The sequence below is a fragment of the Oncorhynchus clarkii genome, chromosome 29, assembly GCF_045791955.1.
Source record: "Oncorhynchus clarkii lewisi isolate Uvic-CL-2024 chromosome 29, UVic_Ocla_1.0, whole genome shotgun sequence".
NCBI classification, from domain to species: Eukaryota; Metazoa; Chordata; class Actinopteri; order Salmoniformes; family Salmonidae; genus Oncorhynchus; species Oncorhynchus clarkii.
The window spans coordinates 14,433,662-14,457,696 of NC_092175.1; the positions used below are offsets into that span (position 1 = coordinate 14,433,662).

The 24,035-nt window shown below is 42.4% G+C and overlaps 1 protein-coding gene across 4 annotated transcripts in view; it reads right to left on the reverse strand.

Annotated features, from left to right (window-relative positions):
- Positions 1-24,035, reverse strand: part of LOC139388647 (erbin-like) — a 129,971-nt gene that overhangs the window by 28,848 nt on the left and 77,088 nt on the right. For all 4 annotated transcript variants that reach the window (XM_071135437.1, XM_071135435.1, XM_071135436.1 and 1 more), the window contains exons 8-11: positions 7,831-7,894; positions 7,556-7,630; positions 6,427-6,571; positions 5,552-5,624 (exon numbers count right to left, since the gene is read on the reverse strand). In XM_071135437.1, the coding sequence (XP_070991538.1) occupies positions 5,552-5,624; positions 6,427-6,571; positions 7,556-7,630; positions 7,831-7,894 (357 nt within the window). The remainder of the gene's footprint in view (positions 1-5,551; positions 5,625-6,426; positions 6,572-7,555; positions 7,631-7,830; positions 7,895-24,035) is intronic.

Below are 24,035 nucleotides of genomic sequence, written 5' to 3' on the forward strand. Positions count from 1 at the left end.
GCAGATTCGTCAGTGTCATGGTTGCACCATTACTACAGCGAAAACAGCTGGCTTCTAGCCCAAACAGGGCAAAGGATCGGATCCATATTAACAAATAAAAACCTTCCTATAAAAACCACATTTTACATTCATAAACCATGTCGTGGGCCATTCTAAAACTACTTGCATGCCGCTAACAAAAATCGTGATTTTACACAAATGTAGAAACTTATATTCCACAAATGACTTTGTAAAATGATAAGACAGGTATTCGCATCAACATTTGAGCTTTTATAATAAACTGAAGTATTTACAGTGTTACATATTCATTTCTAGAGCACAACATGTTCTTCAAAAGTAGCTAGATTTCATATAGGCTATCTCAAAACAATTAAAATAAAGATTTGCTACTAACTACTATTTTGGGAGCACCAGTGATACCAATGAAAAATATTAATTTAGAACCCTGGCCACCAGTAGACCAGAAGGCATTGCAGGGGCGCTGCAATCAAATCAAATAATTGTATTTGTCATATGCTTCGTAAACAACAGGTGTAGACTAACAGTGAAATGCTTACTTAACTTCTCTAGGGTTGGGGGCAACATTCTCTAGGGTTGGGAGCAGCATTCTCTAGGGTTGGGGGCAGCATTCTCTAGGGTTGGGGGAGCATTCAGAATTTCGGATGAAAAGCATGCCCAAATTAACGGCCTGCTACTCGGGCCCAGAAGATAGGATATGCATATAACTGGTATATTAGGATAGAATACACTTTAAAGTTTCCAAAACTGTTAAAATAGTGTCTGTGAGTATAACAGAACTGATTTGGCAGGCGAAAACCTGAAACATGTGGTACCAGTACCGAGTCGATGTGCAGGGGTATGAGGTAATTGAGGTAGATATGTACGTACATCCACAGTATCAGTCAAAAGCTTGGACACACCTACTCATTCAAGTTTTTTTTTAAACATTTTAAAATTATTTTCTACATTGTAGAATAATAGTGAAGACATCAAAACTGCCAAGAGTGTGCAAAGCTGTCATCAAGGCAAAGGGTGGCTACTTTGAAGAATATAAAATATATTTAGATTTTTCAACACTTTTTTGGTCACTACATGACTCCATGTGTGTTATTTCATAGTTAGTTTTACAATGTAGAAAATAGTACAAATAATGAAAAACCCTGGGATGAGTAGGTGTGTCCAAACTTTTGACTGGTACTGTAGCTCGGGGTAAAGTGACAAGGCAACAGGATAGATAAACAGTAGCAGCAGCGTATGAGTAAAAAAAAACGGGTCAATGCAGATACTCCAGGTAGCTATTTGTTTAACTATTTAGTAGTCTTACGACTTGTGGGTAGAAGCTGTTCAGGGTCTTGTTGGTTCAAGTCTTGCTGTATTTATGCCGCTTCACACGAAGTAGCAGAGAGAACTGTCTGACTTGGGTTGCTGGAGTTCCTGGTATAGAGGTCTGGTATAGAGGTCATGGATTGTTTTATATTGAAACTTTATTTAACGAGGCAAGTCAGATAAAAAAAATTTTTGTTTACAATGACGGCCTAGGAACGGTGGGTTAACTGCCTTGTTCAGGGGCAGAACGACAGATTTTTACCTTGACAGCTCGGTGATTCGATCTAGCAACCTTTCGGTTACAGGCCCAACGCTCTAACCACAAGGCTAACTGCCGCCCCGATGGCAGGGAACTCGGCCCCAGTGATGTATTCCGCCTTGCGGTCGGATACCAAGCAGTTGTCATACCAAGTGGTGATGCAGCCAGTCAAGATCCTCTCAATGGTGCATCTGTAGAACTTTTTGAGGATCTGATGACCCACCATGCCAAAAACCCTTCCAGCCTCTTGAGGGGGAAGAGGTGTTGTCGTGTCTTCACGATAGTGTTGGTGTGTGTGGACCATGTTAATTCCTTAATGATGTGGACACCGAGGAACTTGAAGCTCTTGACCTTGAAGCTCTCGACCATCTACAGGCCCGTCAATGTGGATGGGGGCATGCTCATCCCTCAGTTTTCTGTAGTCCACAATCAGTTCCTTTGCCTTGCTGACTTTGAGGGAAATGTTGTCCTGGCCCCACACTGCCAGGTCACTGACCTCCTCCCTATAGGCTGCCACATCATCGTCGGTGATCAGGCTTTACCACCGGCATGTCGTCAGGAAACTTAATAATAGTGTTAGGTGAACAGGGAGTACAGGAGGGGACTAAGCATGCACCCCTGAGCGACCACCCCGTGTTGAGGGTCAGCGTGGCGGATGTGTTTTTGCCTACCCTCACCACCTGGGGGCGGCCCATCAGGAAGTCCAGGATCCAGTTGCTGATGGAGGTTTTTTGCCCCAGGGCCCTGAGCTTAGTGATGATCTTGGAGGGCACTATGGTGTTGAACACTGAGCTGTAGTCAATGAACAGCATTCTCACACAGGTGTTCCTCTTGTCCAGGTGGGAGAGGGCAGTGTGGAGTGCAATAGAGATTGCGTTATCTGTGGATTTGTTGGGGCGGTATGCGAATTGGAGTGGGTCCAGGGTGTCTAGGATGATGGTGTTGATGTGAGCCATGACCAGCCTTTGCAACCATTTCATGGCTACAGATGTGAGTGCTACGGGGTGATAGTCATTTAGACAGGTTACCGTGGTGCTCTTGGGGACTGCTTGAAACATGAACGTATTACAGACTGGGTCAGGGAGAGGTTGAAAATGTCAGTGAACAGCTGGTCAGCTCATGCTTTGAGTACGTGTCCTGCTGCAGCTGACCCTGTGCCTCAGTATGTGTGTACGCATGCATGGGTTGGGAAAAGGCAGAAATCTCCAAATCTACATTTCGCAGAAAAACGGACAATAAAGTTCTATTGAAAACAGAGAAGCTAGGAGAAAAGGCTGCATACGCAGCTGGGGATTTCTGCGCTATGAAAAATGTAAATGCATGCTTTTCCAAAGGCAAAGTAAGAGGGACCTGCTGCTTGCTGGCCAGTCACCAAAGGCTGTGGGATAAAAATAGCTGATAGAGGAGAACAACTTGTGTTCTAGTACTATCATTCCCTATATTCTCTATGCAGTGGTTCCCAAACTTTTTATAGTCCTGTACCCCTTAAAACTTTCAATCTCCAGCTGCGTACCCCCTCTAGCATCATGGTCACTCTCAAATGTTGTTTTTTGCCATCATTGTAAGCCTGCCACACACATACACTATACATTTATTAAAACGTGTGAGTTTTTGTCACAACCCGGCTCATGGGAAGTGACAAAGAGCTCTTATAGGACATGGGCACAAATAATAATAACCAATCATTTTGCACTTTATTTAGCCATCTTACATATAAAACCTTATTTGTTCATCGAAAATGGTGAATAACTCACCACGTGTTAACGAGCAGGGTGTGCTTGAAAGGATGCACATAACTCTGCAATGTTGGGTTGTATTGGAGAGAGTCTGTCTTAAATCATTTTCCACACAGTCTGTGCCTGTATTTAGTTTTCATGCTAGTGAGGGACGAGAATCCACTCTCACATAGGTACGTGGTTGCAAAAGGCATCAGTGTCTTAACAGCACAATTTGCCAAGAAACTCTGAGCGCAGCCCCATCCAGAAATCTGGCAGTGACTTCTGAATAAATTCAATTTTCAAAGAACCACTTGTTGCAATTTAGATGAGGCTCTGTTCTTCAGATATCAGTAAGTGGACTGAGGCAGGGCATGAAAGGGATAACAAATCCAGTTGTTTGTGTCATCTGTTTTGGGAAATGACCTGCATAGTTGCGCACCCAGCTCACTCAGATGTTTCGCTGTACCACATTTGACATTGTCCGTCAGCTTGAGTCAGGGAGTAACTGCTTCCATGCGCGTTACCACTCCACTATGTCTCCCTGTCATGGCTTTTGCATCATCAGTGCAGACAACACATCTTGACCACCAAAGTCCATTTGATGTCACAAAGCTGTCCAGTACTTAAAAAATATCCTCTCACGTTGTCCTGGTTTCCAATGGTTTGCGGAAGAGGAGGGCTTCCTTAATAGACCCCCCATAAACGCAACGGCCGTATACCAGGAGCTGTGCCAGGCCCTGTCACCCAGCTATAATGCATATAATTCACTGGCTTGTAATAATAAGCAGTAATTGTTTCAAAACATCTCCTGCCATGTCAGTGATGTGTCGTGAAACAGCGTTGTTTGATGAAGCCATTGTCTGTATAGTTTTTTGGGGCCTTTTCCCCCAAGCATTGTCCCAGCCATATCCACAGCAGCAGGTAGAATGAAGTCCTCCACAATAGTAAGGGGCTTGCCTGTCCTAGCCACTCGGTAGCTCACCATAAAAAACGCTTCTAGCCCCTGCTTAATAATGTTATCTGTTGCTTTTATACATGTCTTACTACTGTCTTCATTCTCGCTCAGAAAACTTGTGGCTTATTTTTACAAATGGTCATGTTTTGTTTCTGAATGTCTGAGTAAGACTGAAGGTTTCCCGTGAGAGAGTAATGGTTCATGTGATTGGATGTTAATTATTTGACTAGACTTGACATTGTATTGTTACTTCGCTGAACACTAGATGGTTTCATTTTATTTTGGGCAGTGAAACGAGACTACTCAGGCGAGAAAAATACCTCATCCAAATGTGTATACTGTTTGAAAACGTGAATGGAAAAAATGAATAATAATTGTGTGAATCACATTTGTATTTGGCGTACCCCCGACAGCATTGCACATAACCCAGTTTGGGAATACCTGCTCTATAGCAACCAAGTATAAAAAGAGGAATCTGATTCCCCTGCTCAGAAGTCAAGACCAGGGACAAACAAGAGTGTAGGACATCAAACACAACTCAAGATCTAAAGCAAATTCAATTAAATACAAGATTAAATGCATTTAATCAGTTTGCTTTACAATCCTGGTTTGGGATTAAACCACGGTTCCCCTTGCAATCACTTATTTATAATCCCGCCAAGAAACTTTTCCTAATCCTGGACCAGGAAATACAAGATAACATACTAATTGGCAATGTTGGGAAACAAAAACAAAAATGGACCAGAAGGGGAAAAAGAGAAAAGAGAAATGTCAAAAATACAGAAAAATTATAAACCAAGTTGCCAAGATCTTTAAACGCAATTTGGCTACCACACATACTATGTTGATGGTTTAAAATAATAATGTAATTTGTCTTTGTTGCTCCATACAGATGATCACGTCTGTAGTCAGAGTTCAAGTCTTACGTTGGTAAATTAGAGTGTGCGGCTTTTCCTTTTCTTCCACAGAGGTCAAATCTAAACTTGGTCAAGTCCCAGCCTGTATTGACTTCCGTGTTACCAGGAAACAGCAGTCAACTGCCAACAACTGGCCTAACCTGTCGTAAGTAGTTGAGTATTGGCGAAGCAGACTTAAACGGCGGCTTTAATCTGTCAATACGGTTTTAGGAGGTTCCTGGGGTCAGGGATTACCATTGCACCCATCCACAATAGAGCAGTCAGGATTTGTTCAATCACCTAAATCATTGGGAGTAACACCTCAACCTCTACAATCAATGTGAACCAATCAGGATGGGTCTGGTTGTTTTAAAACTATGGCAGTAGTAGTACTCACCCTCCGACAGAGTCGGGAAGATACATGAGCTGGTTCTCATCCACTTTCAGAGCGGTTAGTTTCTTCAGGGAGCCTGAGAGGGAGGGAGGGAGAGATGGAAGGAGGAAGAGGAGGAGGGAGAAGAGGGAGGGAGGGAGGGAAGGAGGAAGAAAGAGAAAAGAGGGGTAGAGAGTGAATAAGAGGGCGGTAGGACGAGCGAGATAAAGATAAAATAATACATTAGGTAACAGCACACTGCTACAGTGCACACACAAATTGATTCTGATTCTCTGCTAGATCACCAAAAGGTGTATGCATTACAGTAATGCAACAGATTAATAATTAATACCAGCAACAATACTGTAACTGGCTTTACGGCCATCGCTTGGGGCTTAATAAATTGCTTACTGAATCCAGCTGTACGCATTTGCTTCATCTTATTTTAATGGGAAAGCAAAGTATCTCCCATCAGAATGAGAGCTGAATGCTTAGACATAAAATTCCAAGAGGGCTATCATATATTTAGATGTTCAAACCATATCACCGTATAAATTAAAAAATGGCGGCTGGAACAGAAAACTGCTTTGGTGAAGAATCATGCTTCTGGAAGTCCACTTCTTCAATATGCATCCAGGTGAGTCATTCATTCCAGAATGAGATTCAATTAAAGCCAGTATTCCTCTTCGCCCCAGAATAACAACCAACGATGTCCATTAGACACACATCAACAATGGCATGGCAGAGGCCCCATGGTCTGGTCACTGGGCTTCGTCATACAGCCTTTATCACGAGGTAAAGAGATGGGCACTGTTTGTGTATTCATGCCGGTCTATCTGTTGGTCTTTGTCCATCTTTCGGTCTGTGGGTATATACAGTCTGTGTGTGTAGCCACTCACCTATGGATCCGGGCAGCTGTGTGAGTGCGTTGTTGGAGAGCAGCAGGTCCTGCAGGCTCTCACAGCCACAGATCTGCTCGTCCACCATCTCCAGGTTGTTCTTGGACACGTCCAGGTAGGACAGCTGCTTCAGAGAGCCCAGCCTCTGGAGAACAGAAACATGCGTGAGTACACACACACACACACACACACACACACACACACACACACACACACACACCACACACCACACACACACACACACACACAGCTATGTCTTACAATACTTGGGGACTTTAGGGGACCAAATATTGATTCCCATTATCCCGAACCCTGAAGCCTAAAAAAGCTAAATGTCCTCACTTCAAATCATTTTTGTTGGTTTACTATTCTTGTGAGGACTTCTGGTACTCAGAAGTATAGTCAAACGTGTACACACACACACGTGTACAAACAAACAGATCGACAAAAGTACAACCTAATATGAGCCTGCTTTCATGGAAATGAACGAAAGACAAAAGGAAAGGAGAAAGAATGGTCTGGCTGCCGTGTTTTGATGAGCGTTTGGTTTCTTAATTAAACAGTCATTTCAATGTCATTATAACAAACACTAGCGCAGTGAAATGCAGTGTACATCACAGCATTCCTAGGCATGGTTTATGAGGCATTCTTTAATAATGTTCTACAGTGAGGCCAGGCAGTATTCAGTAATCCTAATCTAGGGAGAGCCTGTGATTACGGGGTTGCTGTCGAAATGCTTGCGGCGCGCTAATGTTTTAATTATGACCTATTTATCAAACAAGCTGGCCATTTCCATGAGCGAAAAAGAGCGAGAGGCATTACGCAACACGTACTGATGACGACGAGCCACAGCAAAACAATTGTTTGGGTCACACAATGACGTCGAACCAACAGATTAATTGGTCTGTGGATCCGTCATTAGCGACATGACTCTTATGACGTTGGACAGGGAGCAAAACGTCTTTAATAAAATCGTACTGTGTTGGCTTTAACAGTTTTGAGTTAACACACAGTTTGTGTCTCTGGGGAATGTTTTACCACCATACTGTATGTAGGACAGGACAGATGGTGTGAAGGTGCACAGGAAGAATAAGCCTGTGGGGAGTTGAATGGCAGTTTATCATCTTACCCCTGGTAGGAACGTCAGTCTGTTTCCATCCATCCACAGCTCTTTGATTCCAGTGAGCTGCTCCAATACCTCAGGCTGGGGGTAGGGGCAAGAGAGGGAAAGAGAGTCGGGAAAGACAGTGAGACAATGGAAAGAAAGAGTGGGGAGAGCGAGAGACACAGAGAGAGGGACAGAAAGGGAGAGAAATGAGAGCTCAATTAATTTACAACCATTCAGGAAGCCAATGACTTTAGAGGACTGAGGTTCAGCCGAGGGCAGGACAGAGAGACACTCACCACTTCAGTGAACTCGTTACTCCCCAAGTCCAGCCTCTCCAACTGGGTGAGCTTGTGCATACTTCTGCAGAAAGAGAGGGAGAGAAAGAGATTGATGTTGAGCTAAGGAACTGGGAATAGTCAACCACAACAGCAGCATCAAAGGATTACCCTGCCATTCTGCAGGGTTACTTAGAAATCCTTTAAAAAAAAAATTGCCGCCATCTCCGTACAGAGATCGAATACAAAACATACATAGAAAATGTATGACGAGTTAATTATTGAGTATTATGTGTGAGTGTGTATGCACAGTGCCTATAGAAAGCCTACACACCCGTGACATTTTGCTGCCTTAAAACTAAATCTGAAAAGGGATTAAATAAATAAAAAAAATCCCTACAGATCTACACAACCTACTCCACATTTTCAAAGTGAACGAAAGTTAGAGAAAATGTTTTAAAAAAATAATAAAAAATATGACTGACATAATTGGATAAATCTCCATCCCCTGAGATAATTGGTGGAAGCACCTTTGGCAGCAATTACAGCTGTGAATCATTTGGTTCTACCAACTTTGCACAACTCTTAAGGCAACATACAGCCATTGTTAATGTCAAAATTGCTCAAGCATTAGGTTGGGAATCATTGACGGACAGCAATATTTAAACCTCGTCTCTGATTTTTAATCATATTTAAGTCAGGATTGAGAGTAGACCACTCAACACCTCTTGGCATGTCTTTGGCATAAAAATGTGTAGAATTGTCTTGCTGAAAAATACAACCACCCCAGGATTAGGTTTTCAGAAAACTGAGGCAGGTTTTCCTCAAACTCCTTTCATATTAGTTTTGATCCTGACAAACTCCCCAGTCCCTGCCGATGACAAGGATATAACATAACATAACATAACATGGTGCTGCCAACACAATACTTGAAAATAAAATAGGGTTTCACTCTGTGTTGTTGGATTTGACCCAACCCTGTAGTTTAGGCAAAAACGTTACATTATTTGCTGTGATGTCTTGCAGTATTACTTAACAGCCTTGTTGCAAACAGAATGGATCATTTGGATTGGAATTTTTATTTTTTTAAATTTTAAACACAGGCTTCTTTCTTTTCACTTTGTCATAGAGGCCAGTAACGGAGTGAATGCAATGTTGTTGATTCTTGAGTATTTCCAAGTATCATGGTGGCAGCATCATGTTATGGGTATGCGAGGTCAGTACAGGTGCATCAAAGCTGGGAACGAGACTGAAAAACAGCTTCTAACTCAAGGCCATCAGACTGTTAAACAGCCATCACTAGCACAGAGGCTGTTGCCCTATATACATAGACTTGAAATGACTGGCCACTTTAATAATTGGAACACTAGTGACTTTAATAATCTTCACATATTTTGCATTACTCATCTCATATGTATATACTGTATTCTATACTATTCTACTGTATCTTAGTCTATGTCACTCTGAAATTGCTCATCTAAATAGTTATATATTCTTCATTCCATTCTTTTACTTTAGATTGTGTGTATTTTAGATATTACTTGTTTTAATATTACTGCACTGTTGGAGACAGAAACACAAGCATTTCGCTACACCCGCAATAACATCTGCTAAAACACATGTATGTGATGCATAACATTTGATTTGATGCTCGTCATCGGCAAGGACTGGGGATCAAAATAAATATGAAAGGAGCAAAGTCCAGGTAAAGACATGCCAGAATGGCTTTCCAAGAGATGTTGAATGGTCTAGTCTCAGTTTTGCCCTAAATCTGCTTTAAAAGAATATTGATGTCAATCAACTATTACCAAGCAAATGTAATGAGCTTGAGCAAATTGACAAAAACAAATGGATATACACAGAGTATACAAAACATTAGGAACACCTGCTGTTTCAATAACAGACTTAACAGGTGAAAGTTATGCCTTATTGATGCCACTTGTTCACTCTACTTCAATCAGTGTAGATGAAGGGGAGAAAACAGGCAAAACAATGATTTTTAAGATTGTGTATGTGTGCCATTCAGAGGGTAAATGTGCAAGACAAAAAGTTTAAGTGCCTTTGACCGGTGTATGGTAGTAGGTGCCAGGAACACCGGTATGAGCGTGTCAATAACTGTAACGCTGCTTTCACGCTCAACAGTTTCCTGTGTGTATAAAGAATGGCCCACCACCCAAAGAACATCCAGCCAACTTGACAACTGTGGGAAGCATTGGAGTCAACATGGGCCAGCATCCCTGTGAAACACTGTAGACATCTTGAAGAGTCCATGCCCCAACGAATTGAGGCTGTTCTGAGGGCAAAAGGGGTGCAACTCAATATTATGAAGGTGTTCCTAATGTTTTATACACTCAGTGTATGTTGCCCTAAAAATTGTGCAAAGTTGGTCAAATCTTATTACAAATGATTCCCAGCTGCCAAAGGTGCTTCCACCAAGTATTAACTCAGGGGACTGAGACTTCCAATTATGATATTTCATTTTTATTTGTAATTTTTTTGTGTTAAATATTCATTCACTTTGAAAATGTGGAGTAGGTTGTGTAGCCCTGTAGGGGTAAAAAAATAAATATATATTTATTAACTTCTTAGGGCTGGGCTAGGCCCCTTTTTTCTCCACTTCCTGTCTGAATGACGTGCCCAAAGTAAACTGCCTATAGCTCAGGCCCTGAAGCCTGGATATGTATATAATTGGTACCGTTGGAAAGAAAACACTTTGAAGTTGGTAGAAACATTAAAAATAATGTAGGAGATTATAACACAATAGATATGAAAGAAGAAAATCCAAAGAAAAAAACAATTCAACTTATTTTTGGAGAGACCATCCTCTTAGAAATGCAAGAGTAAGACAATTAGCTCCCTGGATGCTATTCCTATGGCTTCCACAGGGTTGTCAGCAGTCTATGTTCAAGGTTTCAGGCTTGTAACTTCAAAAACAAATAAGAAATATCAGTTTTAGCAGAAGGACAGTCTTGGAAAATCGTGTTTGCGTGCGACATGAAGACATTACGCACCTGCTAAAATCATTTCCCTATTGAACATAGTTCTTTCCGTAAGAAATATTATAGTTTGATTACATTTTAGGATATCTGAGGAGTAAATATAAATATATTTTGACTTGTTGAAACAAAGTTTAGGGGTAGATTTTCAGATTCCTTTCTCTGCATGTTGAACGAGTGGATTACTCAAATCAATGGCGCCAACTAAATTTACTTTTTGGGATATAAAGAAGGATTTTATCTAACAAAAATGACACTACATATTATAGTTGGGACCATTCGGATGACAAATCAGATGAAGATTATCAAAAAGTAAGTGAATATTTAATCGTTATTTGTGAATGCATGAAACATGTGCCGGTGGACAAATATTTTGATGTGGGGCGCCATCCTCAAACAATCGCATAGCATGTTTTCACAGTAATAGCTACTGTTAATCAAACAGTGCTGTTAGATTAGCAAGAATTTAAGCTTTCAGCCAAAATAAGACACATGTACATAAATGTTTAAAATCCATAATATTTCTGATTATTTATTTGAATTGCGCACCCTCCAGTTTCCCCGGAAGTTGTCCCGCTAGCGGCTAACTTTCTATATGCACTGTATGTTAGTGATGTGCGGGTTAACTCATAACCCGCAGTCCCTGCGGTTATATCAGCGGGGTGGGCGGGTCTAAGGTAATGAAATATTGTGTTGATTAAGGGTGGGCTGGTTGAAAACCATTAAAAAAATCCATGAATGTATCATTCTTGCGCAAGTTCTAACTACAGGCTACATTGAGGTTCTCTTTCATTTTTTTTTTAGGTTATGTGGCATTAGTGCATAAGCCTAAGCTTTAGGGCCTAACTGTACACGAGCCAAATAGCCTTCACTCCAATCACCAAATGCTTCTGGGAACTAAAGAGGCAAAAAAAGACAATGTCAGAGTTGAATTCAATAAGAGAAAAGCTGTGAAATGAAGAGCTGAAAATAAAGAGAAGGGAGGGATAGAACAGTAATGTTTAGGAAAGATTTGGTGAAGTGGTAAAAGAGGACGATAGCAGTGCCAGCTACTGTACGTTAAGTGTGATGATTGTGAGGCGCTGTACAAATTCAACTGTCACATGACGGGGAAGTCATATTGACCTATGGCACGTCAAGGGGACCTGTAGCCTACTGTACCGATGGGTTAAATGGATACGGAAATCTGGACACTGACTGTAGGACTATAACCTCTTACATAGCCTTAATATGAACTCCTGCCGAATAAAGCATTACTTGCAGTAAAATGAATGATACACCAAATGTAGGTAAAATGTTCTCTCTGGAACAAGAGTGGAGAAATATGATTTTCTTCCAGCATCTTAAGAGAACAAAAATGTGCAGTAATATACCGTCTGTAGAGGTGCTATCTTTATCAGCATCATAAAAGCTGATAGCATGTCATCCACATAGAATATGCACCCAAGCTGAACTGAAATCTTATCAAAAACTTGTTGGGTCGATTTCAGAGCTTTCTATTTCCTTACAACCTGTCAAACGGATGTTATTTAAACATTTTGCACAGAAAATCTTTGCAGTTTTATTTTAAAAAAAGTTTGCTTTTGTATTTTCTCCTCAGTCCCTAAACGTCTTTGCACCACGAAAGAAGCAGAGATGACAGAGAACTTTACCGATGTCAACTAGATTGAAGCACTCATTCTATCGATTTATGACGGCCTGGTGAGCAAGGGTTAATTTAGTCTTCTAGGGCAACATACGAGGACAGAAGAGGAGCTGCATGAAATGTAATTATAGATTATACAAATTATAAGCAGAAACATATCTAAATCAGGCAAAATAAATCCTACACCCCCTGTCAATAAAAACATTCTGCAGTCTCTGACAGTACCTTACAGTGCATTTTCTATAATAGCGGGTTAGGGTCGGGACTCAGATTTTGTATGACGCTAGAAGCTTGGCACACCTGTTTTTCTTCTCTGCAAATCCTCTCAAGCTCTGTCAGGTTGGATGGGAAGCGTTGCTGCATAGCTATTTTCAGGTCTCTCCAGAGATGTTCGATCGGGTCCAAGCCCGGGCTCTGGCTGGGCCACTCAAGGATATTCAGAGACTTGTCCCGAAGCCACTCCTGCGTTGTCCTGGCTGTATGCTTAGGGTCATTGTCCTGTTGGAAGGTGAACCATCACCCCAGTCAGAGTCCTGAGCGCTCTGGAGCAGGTTTTCATCAAGGATCTCTCTGTACTTTGCTCCGTTCATCTTTGCCTCGATCATGACTAGTCTCCCAGTTCCTGCCGCTGAAAAACATCCCCACAAGCATGATGCTGCCACCACCACCCCTGTCATGTGCCTTTTACCGAGGAGTGGCTTTCGTCTGGCCACTCCACCATGAAGGCCTGATTGGTGGAGTGCTGCAGAGATGGGAGAAACTCTGAAGCTCTGTAAGAGCGACCACTGGTCATCTCCCTGACCAAGGCCCTTCTCCGCTATTGCTTAGTTTGGCTGGGCGGCCAGCTATAGGAATTATCTTGGTGGTTCTAAATTTCTTCAATTTAAAAAGGAGGAAGGCCACTGTGTTCTTGGGGACCTTCAATGCTGCAGAAATGGTATCCTTCCCCAGATCCATGCCGACACAATCCTGTGTCTATGGACAATTCCTTCAACCTCATGGCTTGGTTTTTGCACTGACATGCACTGTCAACTGTGAGACCTTATATAGGCAGGTGTGTGTCTTTCCAAATCATGTCCAATCAATTGAATTTACCACGGTGGACTACAATCAAGTTGTAGAAACATCTCAACGATGATCAATGGAAACAGGATGCACCTGAGCTCAATTTCGAGTCTCATAGCAAAGGGTCTGAATACTGATGTAGATAAGGTATCGGTTTTTTATTTTGAATAAATTTGCAAAAAAGATTATATAAACCTGTTTTCGCTTTGTCATTATGGGGTGTGTAGATTGATGAGGAAAAAACAATTGAATCCATTTTAGAATAAGGCTGTGACGTAACAAAATGTGGAAAAAGTGAAGGGGTCTGAATACTTTCCGAATGCACTGTATGTGTATGCAAACTTTCACCTAGTGTCCCTGTAGTCTAGTTTCTTAAAATAATAAAACAATAAATACTGCTTTATATCACACAAGGGCCCTGTTATAGTAGGCTCACTCCCAGGTCTCCTTCTTACCCATTTAAGGCCGATTTCGTCACAGGAAAAAGCATCGCAAACATTTGACACAGATATGGTTATGTTACACCAGGGGGCCATGAAAAATGTTATGACACATGCCAAAGACATTTGTTCAAATAACGTCCTGGAATTGATGCTGGTCTAACTTTACTCCATATCCAGGCTTGCTTTTCATTCAGAGTTTTATCGATTTCTAACAAATTGGCAGCAATAGATTTTCAGGTCTGGGGGAATTCATATGCATCTAGTGACAGACTTGTGGCAAGATATTGATGGGCGATTTAACAACCATGAGATCATCTGGCCAACATCCATCCCACTTCACTGACAGGTGCTACAGATCCATGCTGTGTCGATCGACGCATATAGATACAGGAGAACTGGACGCTATACGACATAAGCTAAATTACATGAGTATAACATAACATGTTATTGCATGTGTTACTAAGACAAACAAAATCTAAACACGACCTATAACACGAGACAAAATGTGATATAGGCAATGGTTTCTCAGTGAGGATAAACCTCTAGGGTTGCGTCGCAAATGGACCCTATTCCCCTTATAGTGCACTACTTCTGACCAGAGCCCTATGGGGCTCTATGAAGGGATTAAGGTGCCATTTGGAACACAGCCCTAGTCCTCAAAACACTCGTCAAACCAAACGCAGCTCGGCGCTAGCCTTGATAGTTACGCGCTTCCCCCCATGGAGGCTGTTTTGTCTTCACTGCTCCTCAAAACATCCCACTTTAATCCATACCATGTACCTGTCTGTACAATCAAACTACACAACGAGCCGGTTTCATGGCAATCTCTGGGTTTGGTGTAGTAATAAATGTTGGGGTCAATATGAAAACATGGCCTGTGTATTCGGACCGTGATATGGAGAAGGAAGGCTTGATGAAAGCATGTGTTCCTGCTCTACCAGGCTCTGTTTCAGAGCTGCTGTCAGAGACACTGGGTTTGGTACAGGGTCCCAGAGGAATAAGTGAGTAAGAAGAGGAACGCGTGACGGTGCTTTCGTCAAAAAGCGTCTGGGGTAAGATGAGTGTGTGGGTGCGTACGTGCAGTTGTGTGTGTGTGTGTGTGTGTGTGTGCGCCCTAGCATTTTGTGTGTATGTGTTTATTTATATCCAGGGATGTTTGTGCGTCTCTGGCATCCATCCTGCCATTAGGCCTTCTGTTTGTCAGAGCTCCAGCCCCTAACAGGCCTGGCTGTTGTCTCAGACACAGAACACAGAGGACCAGTCAGCTAGGGGACAACAGAAGAACTGGACCTAGATACACCGGATAGGCTTCAATTAGACAGAGATAGAGGAGAGACACAGAGACAGGGTAGAGAAAGAGAGCAAGGTAACGAGACCGAGCAGAGGGGAAGAGCGAGACAGAAAGAGAAAGGGAGACTTCAAAACCACCTGCGGCCCTCTGGATCCTCTTAATAATCATCGTTTTTAATGTGAAAGAAGAGGCTTTCAAAAGATGAAACGGAACAGGAGCTACGGTTAGAATTTCATGATTTTTACATGACTTCACGACTTTTAACCACATTTCCATGATCAACAAATAGGCGGCGTAGCTATGCAAGTATAAAAAAGTAAGCAAACATGTGGTATCAACACTGGGAGGCTAACCTCTGATCCCATGTATCTCCTGTTGCTGTGCAAGGCACTTAACCCCCCCCCCAACAAAGTAGAATACATGTTAGGTAACTATATAAAACATGTGGTCAGTCAGCTTGGAGAGCTACTGCTCAAACACATCAGTGTCATTTTATCGAGGTCTGGTTGAGCAGCTCATTTCTGAAATGTGGTTTGTTAGAGGGGGACTGGAAAGAAACCCAGCACACAAAGTAGCTCTCCTGGAGGATGGTTGACCACCCTTGTTGTAAAACATTGCAACATTACAACTGAATCCATTTTATGCCTTTATAAAATCATTTCTTCATTCAATGTATCAAAGTTCAAATGGCTACAGAAGGCAAAAAATATTTTAATACAGCTGAAGCAAGCCCACTTTTTTTTTGTTTTCTTCCAGGAACTGCTCCCTTATAGTACAGTCAACTGTATCTTAACTACCTTAGAAGTGTTTTGTGTGCAGGCTGACTAGCATCTACTGAGCTGCAATACATTGGAAGCCCAAATCAACTGGAAGTATTGCTGCCACATAATCCAAAAAAGGCTACATCCAATAATGTTTCAAAATATTACTGTTCGTGATTCAAAAATTTGATTAAACTTGAGCAGAATCCCAAGGAACACAATGGCGAAGTGAGCTGTTTGTTTTGTTGGTTAAATTATTCATTTGAATCGTTCCAAAAAGGAAATCAACTTTGTATGGCCTTACAGTATTTGCGAGTGTCAGTGTAAAGTTTTTGGGAAAATGACAAAAAAATGAATACATGCTAATAATAGCTAAACCGATAACTAGTCAGGCTACAATATACACTAAACAAAATTATAAATGCAACAATTTCCAAGATTTTACTGAGTTACAGTTCAAATAAGGAAATCAGTTCATTAAAATAAATGCATTAGGCCCTAATCTATGGATTTCACATGACTGGGAATACAGATATGCATCCGTTGGTCATAGATACCTTAAAAACAAAAGTTGGGTGTGGATCAGAAAACCAGTTAGTATCTGGTGTGACCACCATTTGCCTCATGCTGCAGGACACATCTCCGTTGCATTGAATTGATCAGGCTGTTGATTGTGGCCTGTGGAATGTTGTCCCACTCCTGTTCAATGGATGTGTGAAGATGCTAAATATTGGCGGGAACTGGAACACGCTGTCGTACATGTCGATCCAGAGCATCCCAAACATGCTCAGTGGGTGACATGTCTTGTGAGTATGCAGGCCATGGACAGTTTCAGCTTCTAGGAATAGCGACATGGGGCCGGCCGTGCATTATCATGCTGAAACAAGAGGCGATGGCGGCGGACGAATAGCACAACAATGGGCCTCAGAAACTCGGCACGGTTTCTCTGTGCATTCAAATTGCCATCGATAAAATGCACTTATGTTAATTGTCCATAGCTTATGGCTGCCTATACCATAACCCCACTGACACCATGGGGCACTTTGTTCACAGCATTGACATCAGCACACCGCTTGCCCACACAACGCTATACACACTGTCTGCCATCTGCCGGCCCCAGTTGAAACCGGGATTCATCCATGAAGAGCACACATCTCCAGTGTGCCAGTGGCCATTGAAGGTGAGCATTTGCCCACTGAAGTTAGTTACGACGCCGAACCGCAGTCCGGTCAAGACCCTGGTAAGGAGGACGAGCCCCCAGACGGTTTCTGACAGTTTGAGCAGAAATTATTTGGTTGTGCAAACCCACAGTTTTATCAGCTGTCTGGGTGGCTGGTCTCAGTCGATCCCGCAGATGAAGAAGCCAAATGTGGAGGTCCTGGACTGGTCGAGGTTACATGTGATCTGCGGTTGTGAGGCCAGTTGATCAGCTTTAATATTGTTGATAGAAGCCACAGTGTAATTGTCTGCATCATTTCCAATCCCCTATATACTTTTTGGTAAATATATATATTTGTTTTATTATTTTCCCGGTAACCCCATCATCCCTAATTGGAGTAAACTAACAGACAAAAATACTTAGGCTTCTACTACCTGGTTATACATACTATATACAGTGCATTCAGAAAGTAGTCAGACCTCTTGACTTTTTCCACATTTTGTTAATTTACAAATCCTAAAATGTATTAAATAAAAAGGGTTTTCTTCAATCTACACACAATACACCATAATGACAAAGCAAAAACAGGTTTAGATTTTTTCTCTCAAATGTATTAAAAATAAATAAATCACATTTACATAAGTATTCAGACACTTTACTCAGTACCTTGTTACAGCACCTTAGGCAGCGATTATAGTCTTCTTGGGTATGACGCTATAAGCTTGGCACAACTGTATTTGGGGAGGTCCTCCCATTCTTCTCTGCACTGCAGATCCTCTCAAACTCTACCAGGTTGGATGGGGAGCGTCGCTGCACAGCTATTTTCAGGTCTCTCTAGCGATATTAGATCGGGGTCAAGTCCAGGCTCAGGCCGGGCCACTCAAGGACATTCAGAGACGTCCCGAAACCACTACTGCGCTGTCTTGGCCGTGTCTGAGGTCCTGAGTGCTCTGGAGCAGGTTTTCAACAAGGATATCTCTGTACTTTTCTCCATTCATCTTTTCCCCAATCCTGACTAGTCTCCCAGTCCCTGCTGCTAAAAAACATCCCCACAGCATGATGCTGCCATCAGCATACTCCACCATAGGGATGGTGCCAGGTCTCCTCCAGATGTGACGCTTGGCATTCAGGCCAAAGAGTTCAATCTAGGTTTCATCAGACCAGAGAATCTTGTTTCTCATGGTCGGAGAGCCCTTTAGGTGGCTTTTGGCAAACTCCAAGCGGGCTGTTGCGCATTTTACTAAGGAGTGGCTTCCGTCTTGCCACTATCATAAACGCCTGATTGCAGCACTCCACCAGAGACGGCTGTCGTTCTGGAAGGTTCTCCCATCTCCACAGAGGAACTCTGGAGCTCTGTCAGAGTGACCATCGGGTTCTTGATTACCTGCCTGACCAAGGCTCTTCTCCCCAAATTGCTCAGTTTGACCAGGCGGCCAGCACAAGGAAGAGTTTGGTGGTTACAAACTTCTTCAATTTAAGAATGATGGAGGCCACTGTGTTCTTGGGGACCTTCAATGCTGCAGAAATTGTTTGGTACCCTTCCCCAGATCTGTGCTTCGACACAATCCTGGAGCTCTATGGACAATTCCTTCAACCTCATGGTTTGGTTTTTGCGCTGACATATCAACTGTGGGACCTTTTATATAGACAGGTGTGTGCCTTTCCAAATCATGTCCAATCAATTGAATTTACCACAGGTGGACTCCAATCAAGTTGTAGGAACATCAAGGATGACCAATGGAAACAAGATGCAGTTGAGCTCAATTTCGAGTCTCATAGCAAAGGGTGTGAATACTTACGTAATTTATTTTTTCTATATTTGCAAAAATGTTTTTATTTTATTTTTTTTTTTTTAACTTTTTGCTTTGTCATTATGGGGTACTGTGTGTAGACTGACAAGAAAATAAATGAATGCATTTTAGAATAAGGGTTTAACATAAAATGTGGAAAAAGTCAAAGGGTCTGAATACTTCTGCAACATGCTCTGGTTAGGCCTAAAATTAGCCAATGTGACCCATCAGAAGTGCCATGGTGTTTCCTTGGCATCTCTATATAGCTGACCATCGATGTACAGTTTATCAAACACCCTAGAGACGCTGCCCATCAATATACAGAACCAGTCAAAAGTTTGGACACACCTACAAGGGTTTTTCAGTTTTTTAAAACTATTTTCTAAATTGTAAAATTATAGTCAAGACATCAAAACTATGAAATAACACACATGGAATCATGTAGTATTTTGTAATCATGTAGTATCATGTGGTATTTTAGATTCTTCAAAGTTACCACCTTTGCATTGATGACAGCTTTGCACAATCTTGGCATTCTCTCAACCAGCTTCACCTGCTTTTCCAACAGTCTTTAAAGAGCTCCCACATATCATGAGCACTTGTTGGCTGCTTTTCCTTCATTCTATGGTCCAACTCCACCCAAACCATGTCAATTTGGTTGAGGTCGGGTGATTGTGTAGGCCAGATCATCTGACGCAGCAATCCATCACTTTCAGTCTTGGTCAAATAGCCCTTACACAGCCTGGAGGCGTGTTGGGTCATTGTCCTGTTGAAAAACAAATGGCTAGTCCCACTATGCCCAAACCAGATGAGATGGTATATCGCTGCAGAATGCTGTGGTAGCCATGCTGGTTAAGTGTGCCTTGAATTCTAAATAAATCACTGACAGTGTCACCAGCAAAGCACACCCACACAGCTCCTCCATGCTTCTGCGGAGATCATCCATTCACCAACTCTGTGCCTCACAGACATAGCGGTTGGAACCAAAAACCTCACATTTGGACTCATAAGACCAAAAGGACCGCTTTCCACCAGTCTAATGTCCATTGTTCGTCTTCTTGGCCCAAGCATCTATTCTTCTTATTGTTGTCCTTTAGTAGTGGTTTCTTTGCAGCAGTGATTCAATCAGTCTCCTCTGAACAGTTCATCTTGAGACGGGTTTGTTCATTGAACTCTGAAGCATTTATTTGGGCTGCAATTTATGATGCTGCTAACTCTAATGAACTTATCCTCTACAGCAGAGGTAACTCTGGGTCTTCCTTTCCTGTGGCGGTCCTCATGATTGCCAGTTTCATCATAGCGCTTGATGGTTTTGCGACTGCACTTGAAGAAACTGTCAAAGTTGTTGAAATGTTCTGAATTGACTGACCTTCGTGCCTTAAAAGTAATGGACTGTCATTTCTCTTTGCTTAATTGAGCGATTATCTCCATAATATGGACTTGGTCTTTTACCAAATAGGGCTTCTGTATACCACCACTACCTTGTCACAACACAACTGATTGGCTCAAACGCATTAAGGAAAGAAATTCCACAAATTATCTTTTAACAAGGCACACCCGTTAATGGAAATGCATTCCAGGTGATTACCTCATGAAGCTGGTTGAGAGAATCACAAAAGTATGCAAAGCTGTGATCAAGGCAAAGGTTGGCTACTTGAAGAATCTCAAATATAAAACATATACACTGCTCAAAAAAATAAAGGGAACACTTAAACAACACAATGTAACTCCAAGTCATTCACACTTCTGTGAAATCAAACTGTCCACTTAGGAAGCAACACTGATTGACAATAAAGTTCCCATGCTGTTGTGCAAATGGAATAGACAACAGGTGGAAATTATAGGCAATTAGCAAGACACCCCCAATAAAGGAGTGGTTCTGCAGGTGGTGACCACAGACCACTTCTCAGTTCCTATGCTTCCTGGCTGATGTTTTGGTCACTCTTGAATGCTGGCGGTGCTTTCACTCGAGTGGTAGCATGAGACGGAGTCTACAACCCACACAAGTGGCTCAGGTAGTGCAGCTCATCCAGGATGGCACATCAATGCGAGCTGTGGCAAGAAGGTTTGCTGTGTCTGTCAGCGTAGTGTCCAGAGCATGGATGCGCTACCAGGAGACAGGCCAGTACATCAGGAGACGTGGAGGAGGCCGTAGGAGGGCAACAACCCAGCAGCAGGACCGCTACCTCCACCTTTGTGCAAGGAGGAGCACTGCCAGAGCCCTGCAAAATGACCTCCAGCAGGCCACAAATGTGCATATGTCTGCTCAAACGGTCAGAAACAGACTCCATGAGGGTGGTATGAGGGCCCGACATCCACAGGTGGGGGTTGGGCTTACAGCCCAACACCGTGCAGGACGTTTGGCATTTGCCAGAGAACACCAAGATTGGCAAATTCGCCACTGGCGCCCTGTGCTCTTCACAGATGAAAGCAGGTTCACACTGAGCACGTGACAGATGTGACAGATGTGAGTCTGGAGATGCCGTGGAGAACGTTCTGCTGCCTGCAACATCCTCCAGCATGACCGGTTTGGCGGTGGGTCAGTCATGGTGTGGGGCGGCATTTCTTTGGGGGTGTGGGGTGTCATGGTGTGGGGTGGCACCTCCATGTGCTCGCCAGAGGTAGCCTGACTGCCATTAGGTACCGAGATGAGATCGTCAGACCCCTTGTGAGACCATATGCTGGTGCGGTTGGCCCTGGGTTCCTCCTAATACAAGACAATGCTAGATCTCATGTGGCTGGAGTGTGTCAGCATTTCCTGCAAGAGGAAGGCATTGATGCTATGGACTGGCCCGCCCGTTCCCCAGACCTGAATCCAATTGAGCACATCTGGGACATCATGTCTCGCTCCATCCACCAACGCCACGTTGCACCACAGACTGTCCAGGAGTTGGCGGATGCTTTAGTCCAGGTCTGGGAGGAGATCCCGCAGGAAACCATCCGCCACCTCATCAGGAGCATGCCCAGGCGTTGTAGGGAGGTCATACAGGCACGTGGAGGCCACACACACTACTGAGCCTCATTTTGACTTGTTTTAAGGACATTATATCAAAGTTGGATCAGCCTGTAGTGTGGTTTTCCACTTTAATTTTGAGTGTGACTCCAAATCCAGACCTCTGTGGGTTGATAAATTTGATTTCCATTGATCACTTTTGTGTGATTTTGTTGTCAGCATATTCAACTATGTAAAGAAAAGTATTTAAGTATTTAATAAGAATATTTCATTCATTCAGATCTAGGATGTGTTATTTTAGTGTTCCCTTTATTTTTTTGAGCAGTGTATTTCAATTTGTTTAACAATTTTTTACTATATGATTCCGTGTGTTATTCCATAGTTCTGATGTCTTCACTAGTAAAAATAAAGAAAAACCCTTGAACGAGTAGGTGTCCAAACTTTTGACTGGTACTGTACAGTTTATCAACCACCATAGATAGAGAAGCTTCTACTCATTTGTCTGCATTTTTTATTTATTTTTTACATTGGGTAAAGTATTTTCCTTCTTTCTCTGATTTCTTTACGGAGGTGGTCGTTCATTCCATAGTTTGTGCCTTTGAGCTGACTTCCTTTCTTTGTACCTTGATTTTCTGCTGGAAGTGCTGAAAACAAGCTACTATGGGGCACGGGCCATGGTGGGATGTGCTTTCTATTCTATGTACTTGTGAAAATGTAATTCATTGTAGCTGGTCTAGTGAAATTGTCAGATCAGTAGATATGAACTTGTGCACAGACGCCTCACGGTTTCTAGATTTAACCTTTTCAGTGCCAGAGAATATTAAGTTATCCCCTCATACTGCGTATCTAGCACGGTCTCTTGAAGGACTCTGTTTACTTAGATTTCCAATTTGTCAACAGTGCCCCTTAGCGTTTTATTCTCTTTGAGCATATCCTCAAGTTGTTTGTTACTGAAAGCGATGGCAATGTTGAAGTCAGCTAGGTTCTTTCTCAATTCATCTAAAAACAGACAGCTTTTGAGTTATGGAGACCAGAACACTTACTTTGGACGCGTTGACGTCATCGCCAGTGGAGTTGTTTAAATCCACCGTGTCACTGGATGAGTTCCTAAATCTTTTGGCAGGCTTTATGGCAGAGATCCCGGTGTCTTGGTTATTATGGCCAGCCTGAGTTAAGGAATCCCCGCAATCCATGTCGCAGTCGGAATGGTAGTATTGGTCAATGAAAGATTCCAGATCCCACAGGCTGTCATGTGATTTATCCAGCTTCTCCAGTTTGGGTAAGCTCAAAGTTGTTAATAGCACATTTTCTGGATTTTTTTGCACACTGCAAGGTATTGGTAAACTTTCATTAGTAGGGTTTGCAGGAGAACTGCCTATTGCAATATAACATATTTATCAGAAATGTTTGTATTTTGGAGTGCCGCTCCGCCATGCTGCTTACCTGCTCCTCCCGTACGGTTGTACGTACTGCCAATTTTTCTAAAACGACGTTGGAGACTGCTTATGGTAGAGAAATTAACATTCAATTCTCTGGCAACAGCTTTGTAGTCAGCATGCCAATTGCGCGCTCCCTCACACCTGTCAGGTGGATGGATTATCTTGGGAAAGGAGAAATGCTCACTAAAAAGGGATGTAAACTAATTTGTGAACAGAATTTGAGAGAAATAAGCTTTTTGTGGCTATGGACCATTTCTGGGATCTTTTATTTCAGCTCATGAAACATGGGACCAACACTTTACATGTTGCTTTCATATTTTTGTTCAGTAAAAAAGATGGACTTCACATTAATCAAAATACTCAACTTAATTGAGCGAACAGTAGGCCTAAAAGCCTATCTTATTGGCATCAGCTGAGAGCATCGGCCATATCCCTGGTGAGCGCGCACTGCGCATATCCACTCTATCATTGTTGGGTCAGTGCCACATAAAAGTTGGTTTTCGGACAATCATTTCCTCCTCCAGTTTAGATGAACGTCATTCTAAGTCGTCTCTCTCCTTCTCATTGGCCTCTTATATGGACATTGTTTTTATTGATCTGTTTATCAGTGTCAGCAGAGTAGGCTACCCTGTAATTTGCCATAATAAAAACAGATTCTGCTTATGTCTCCAGTCATATAAAGTG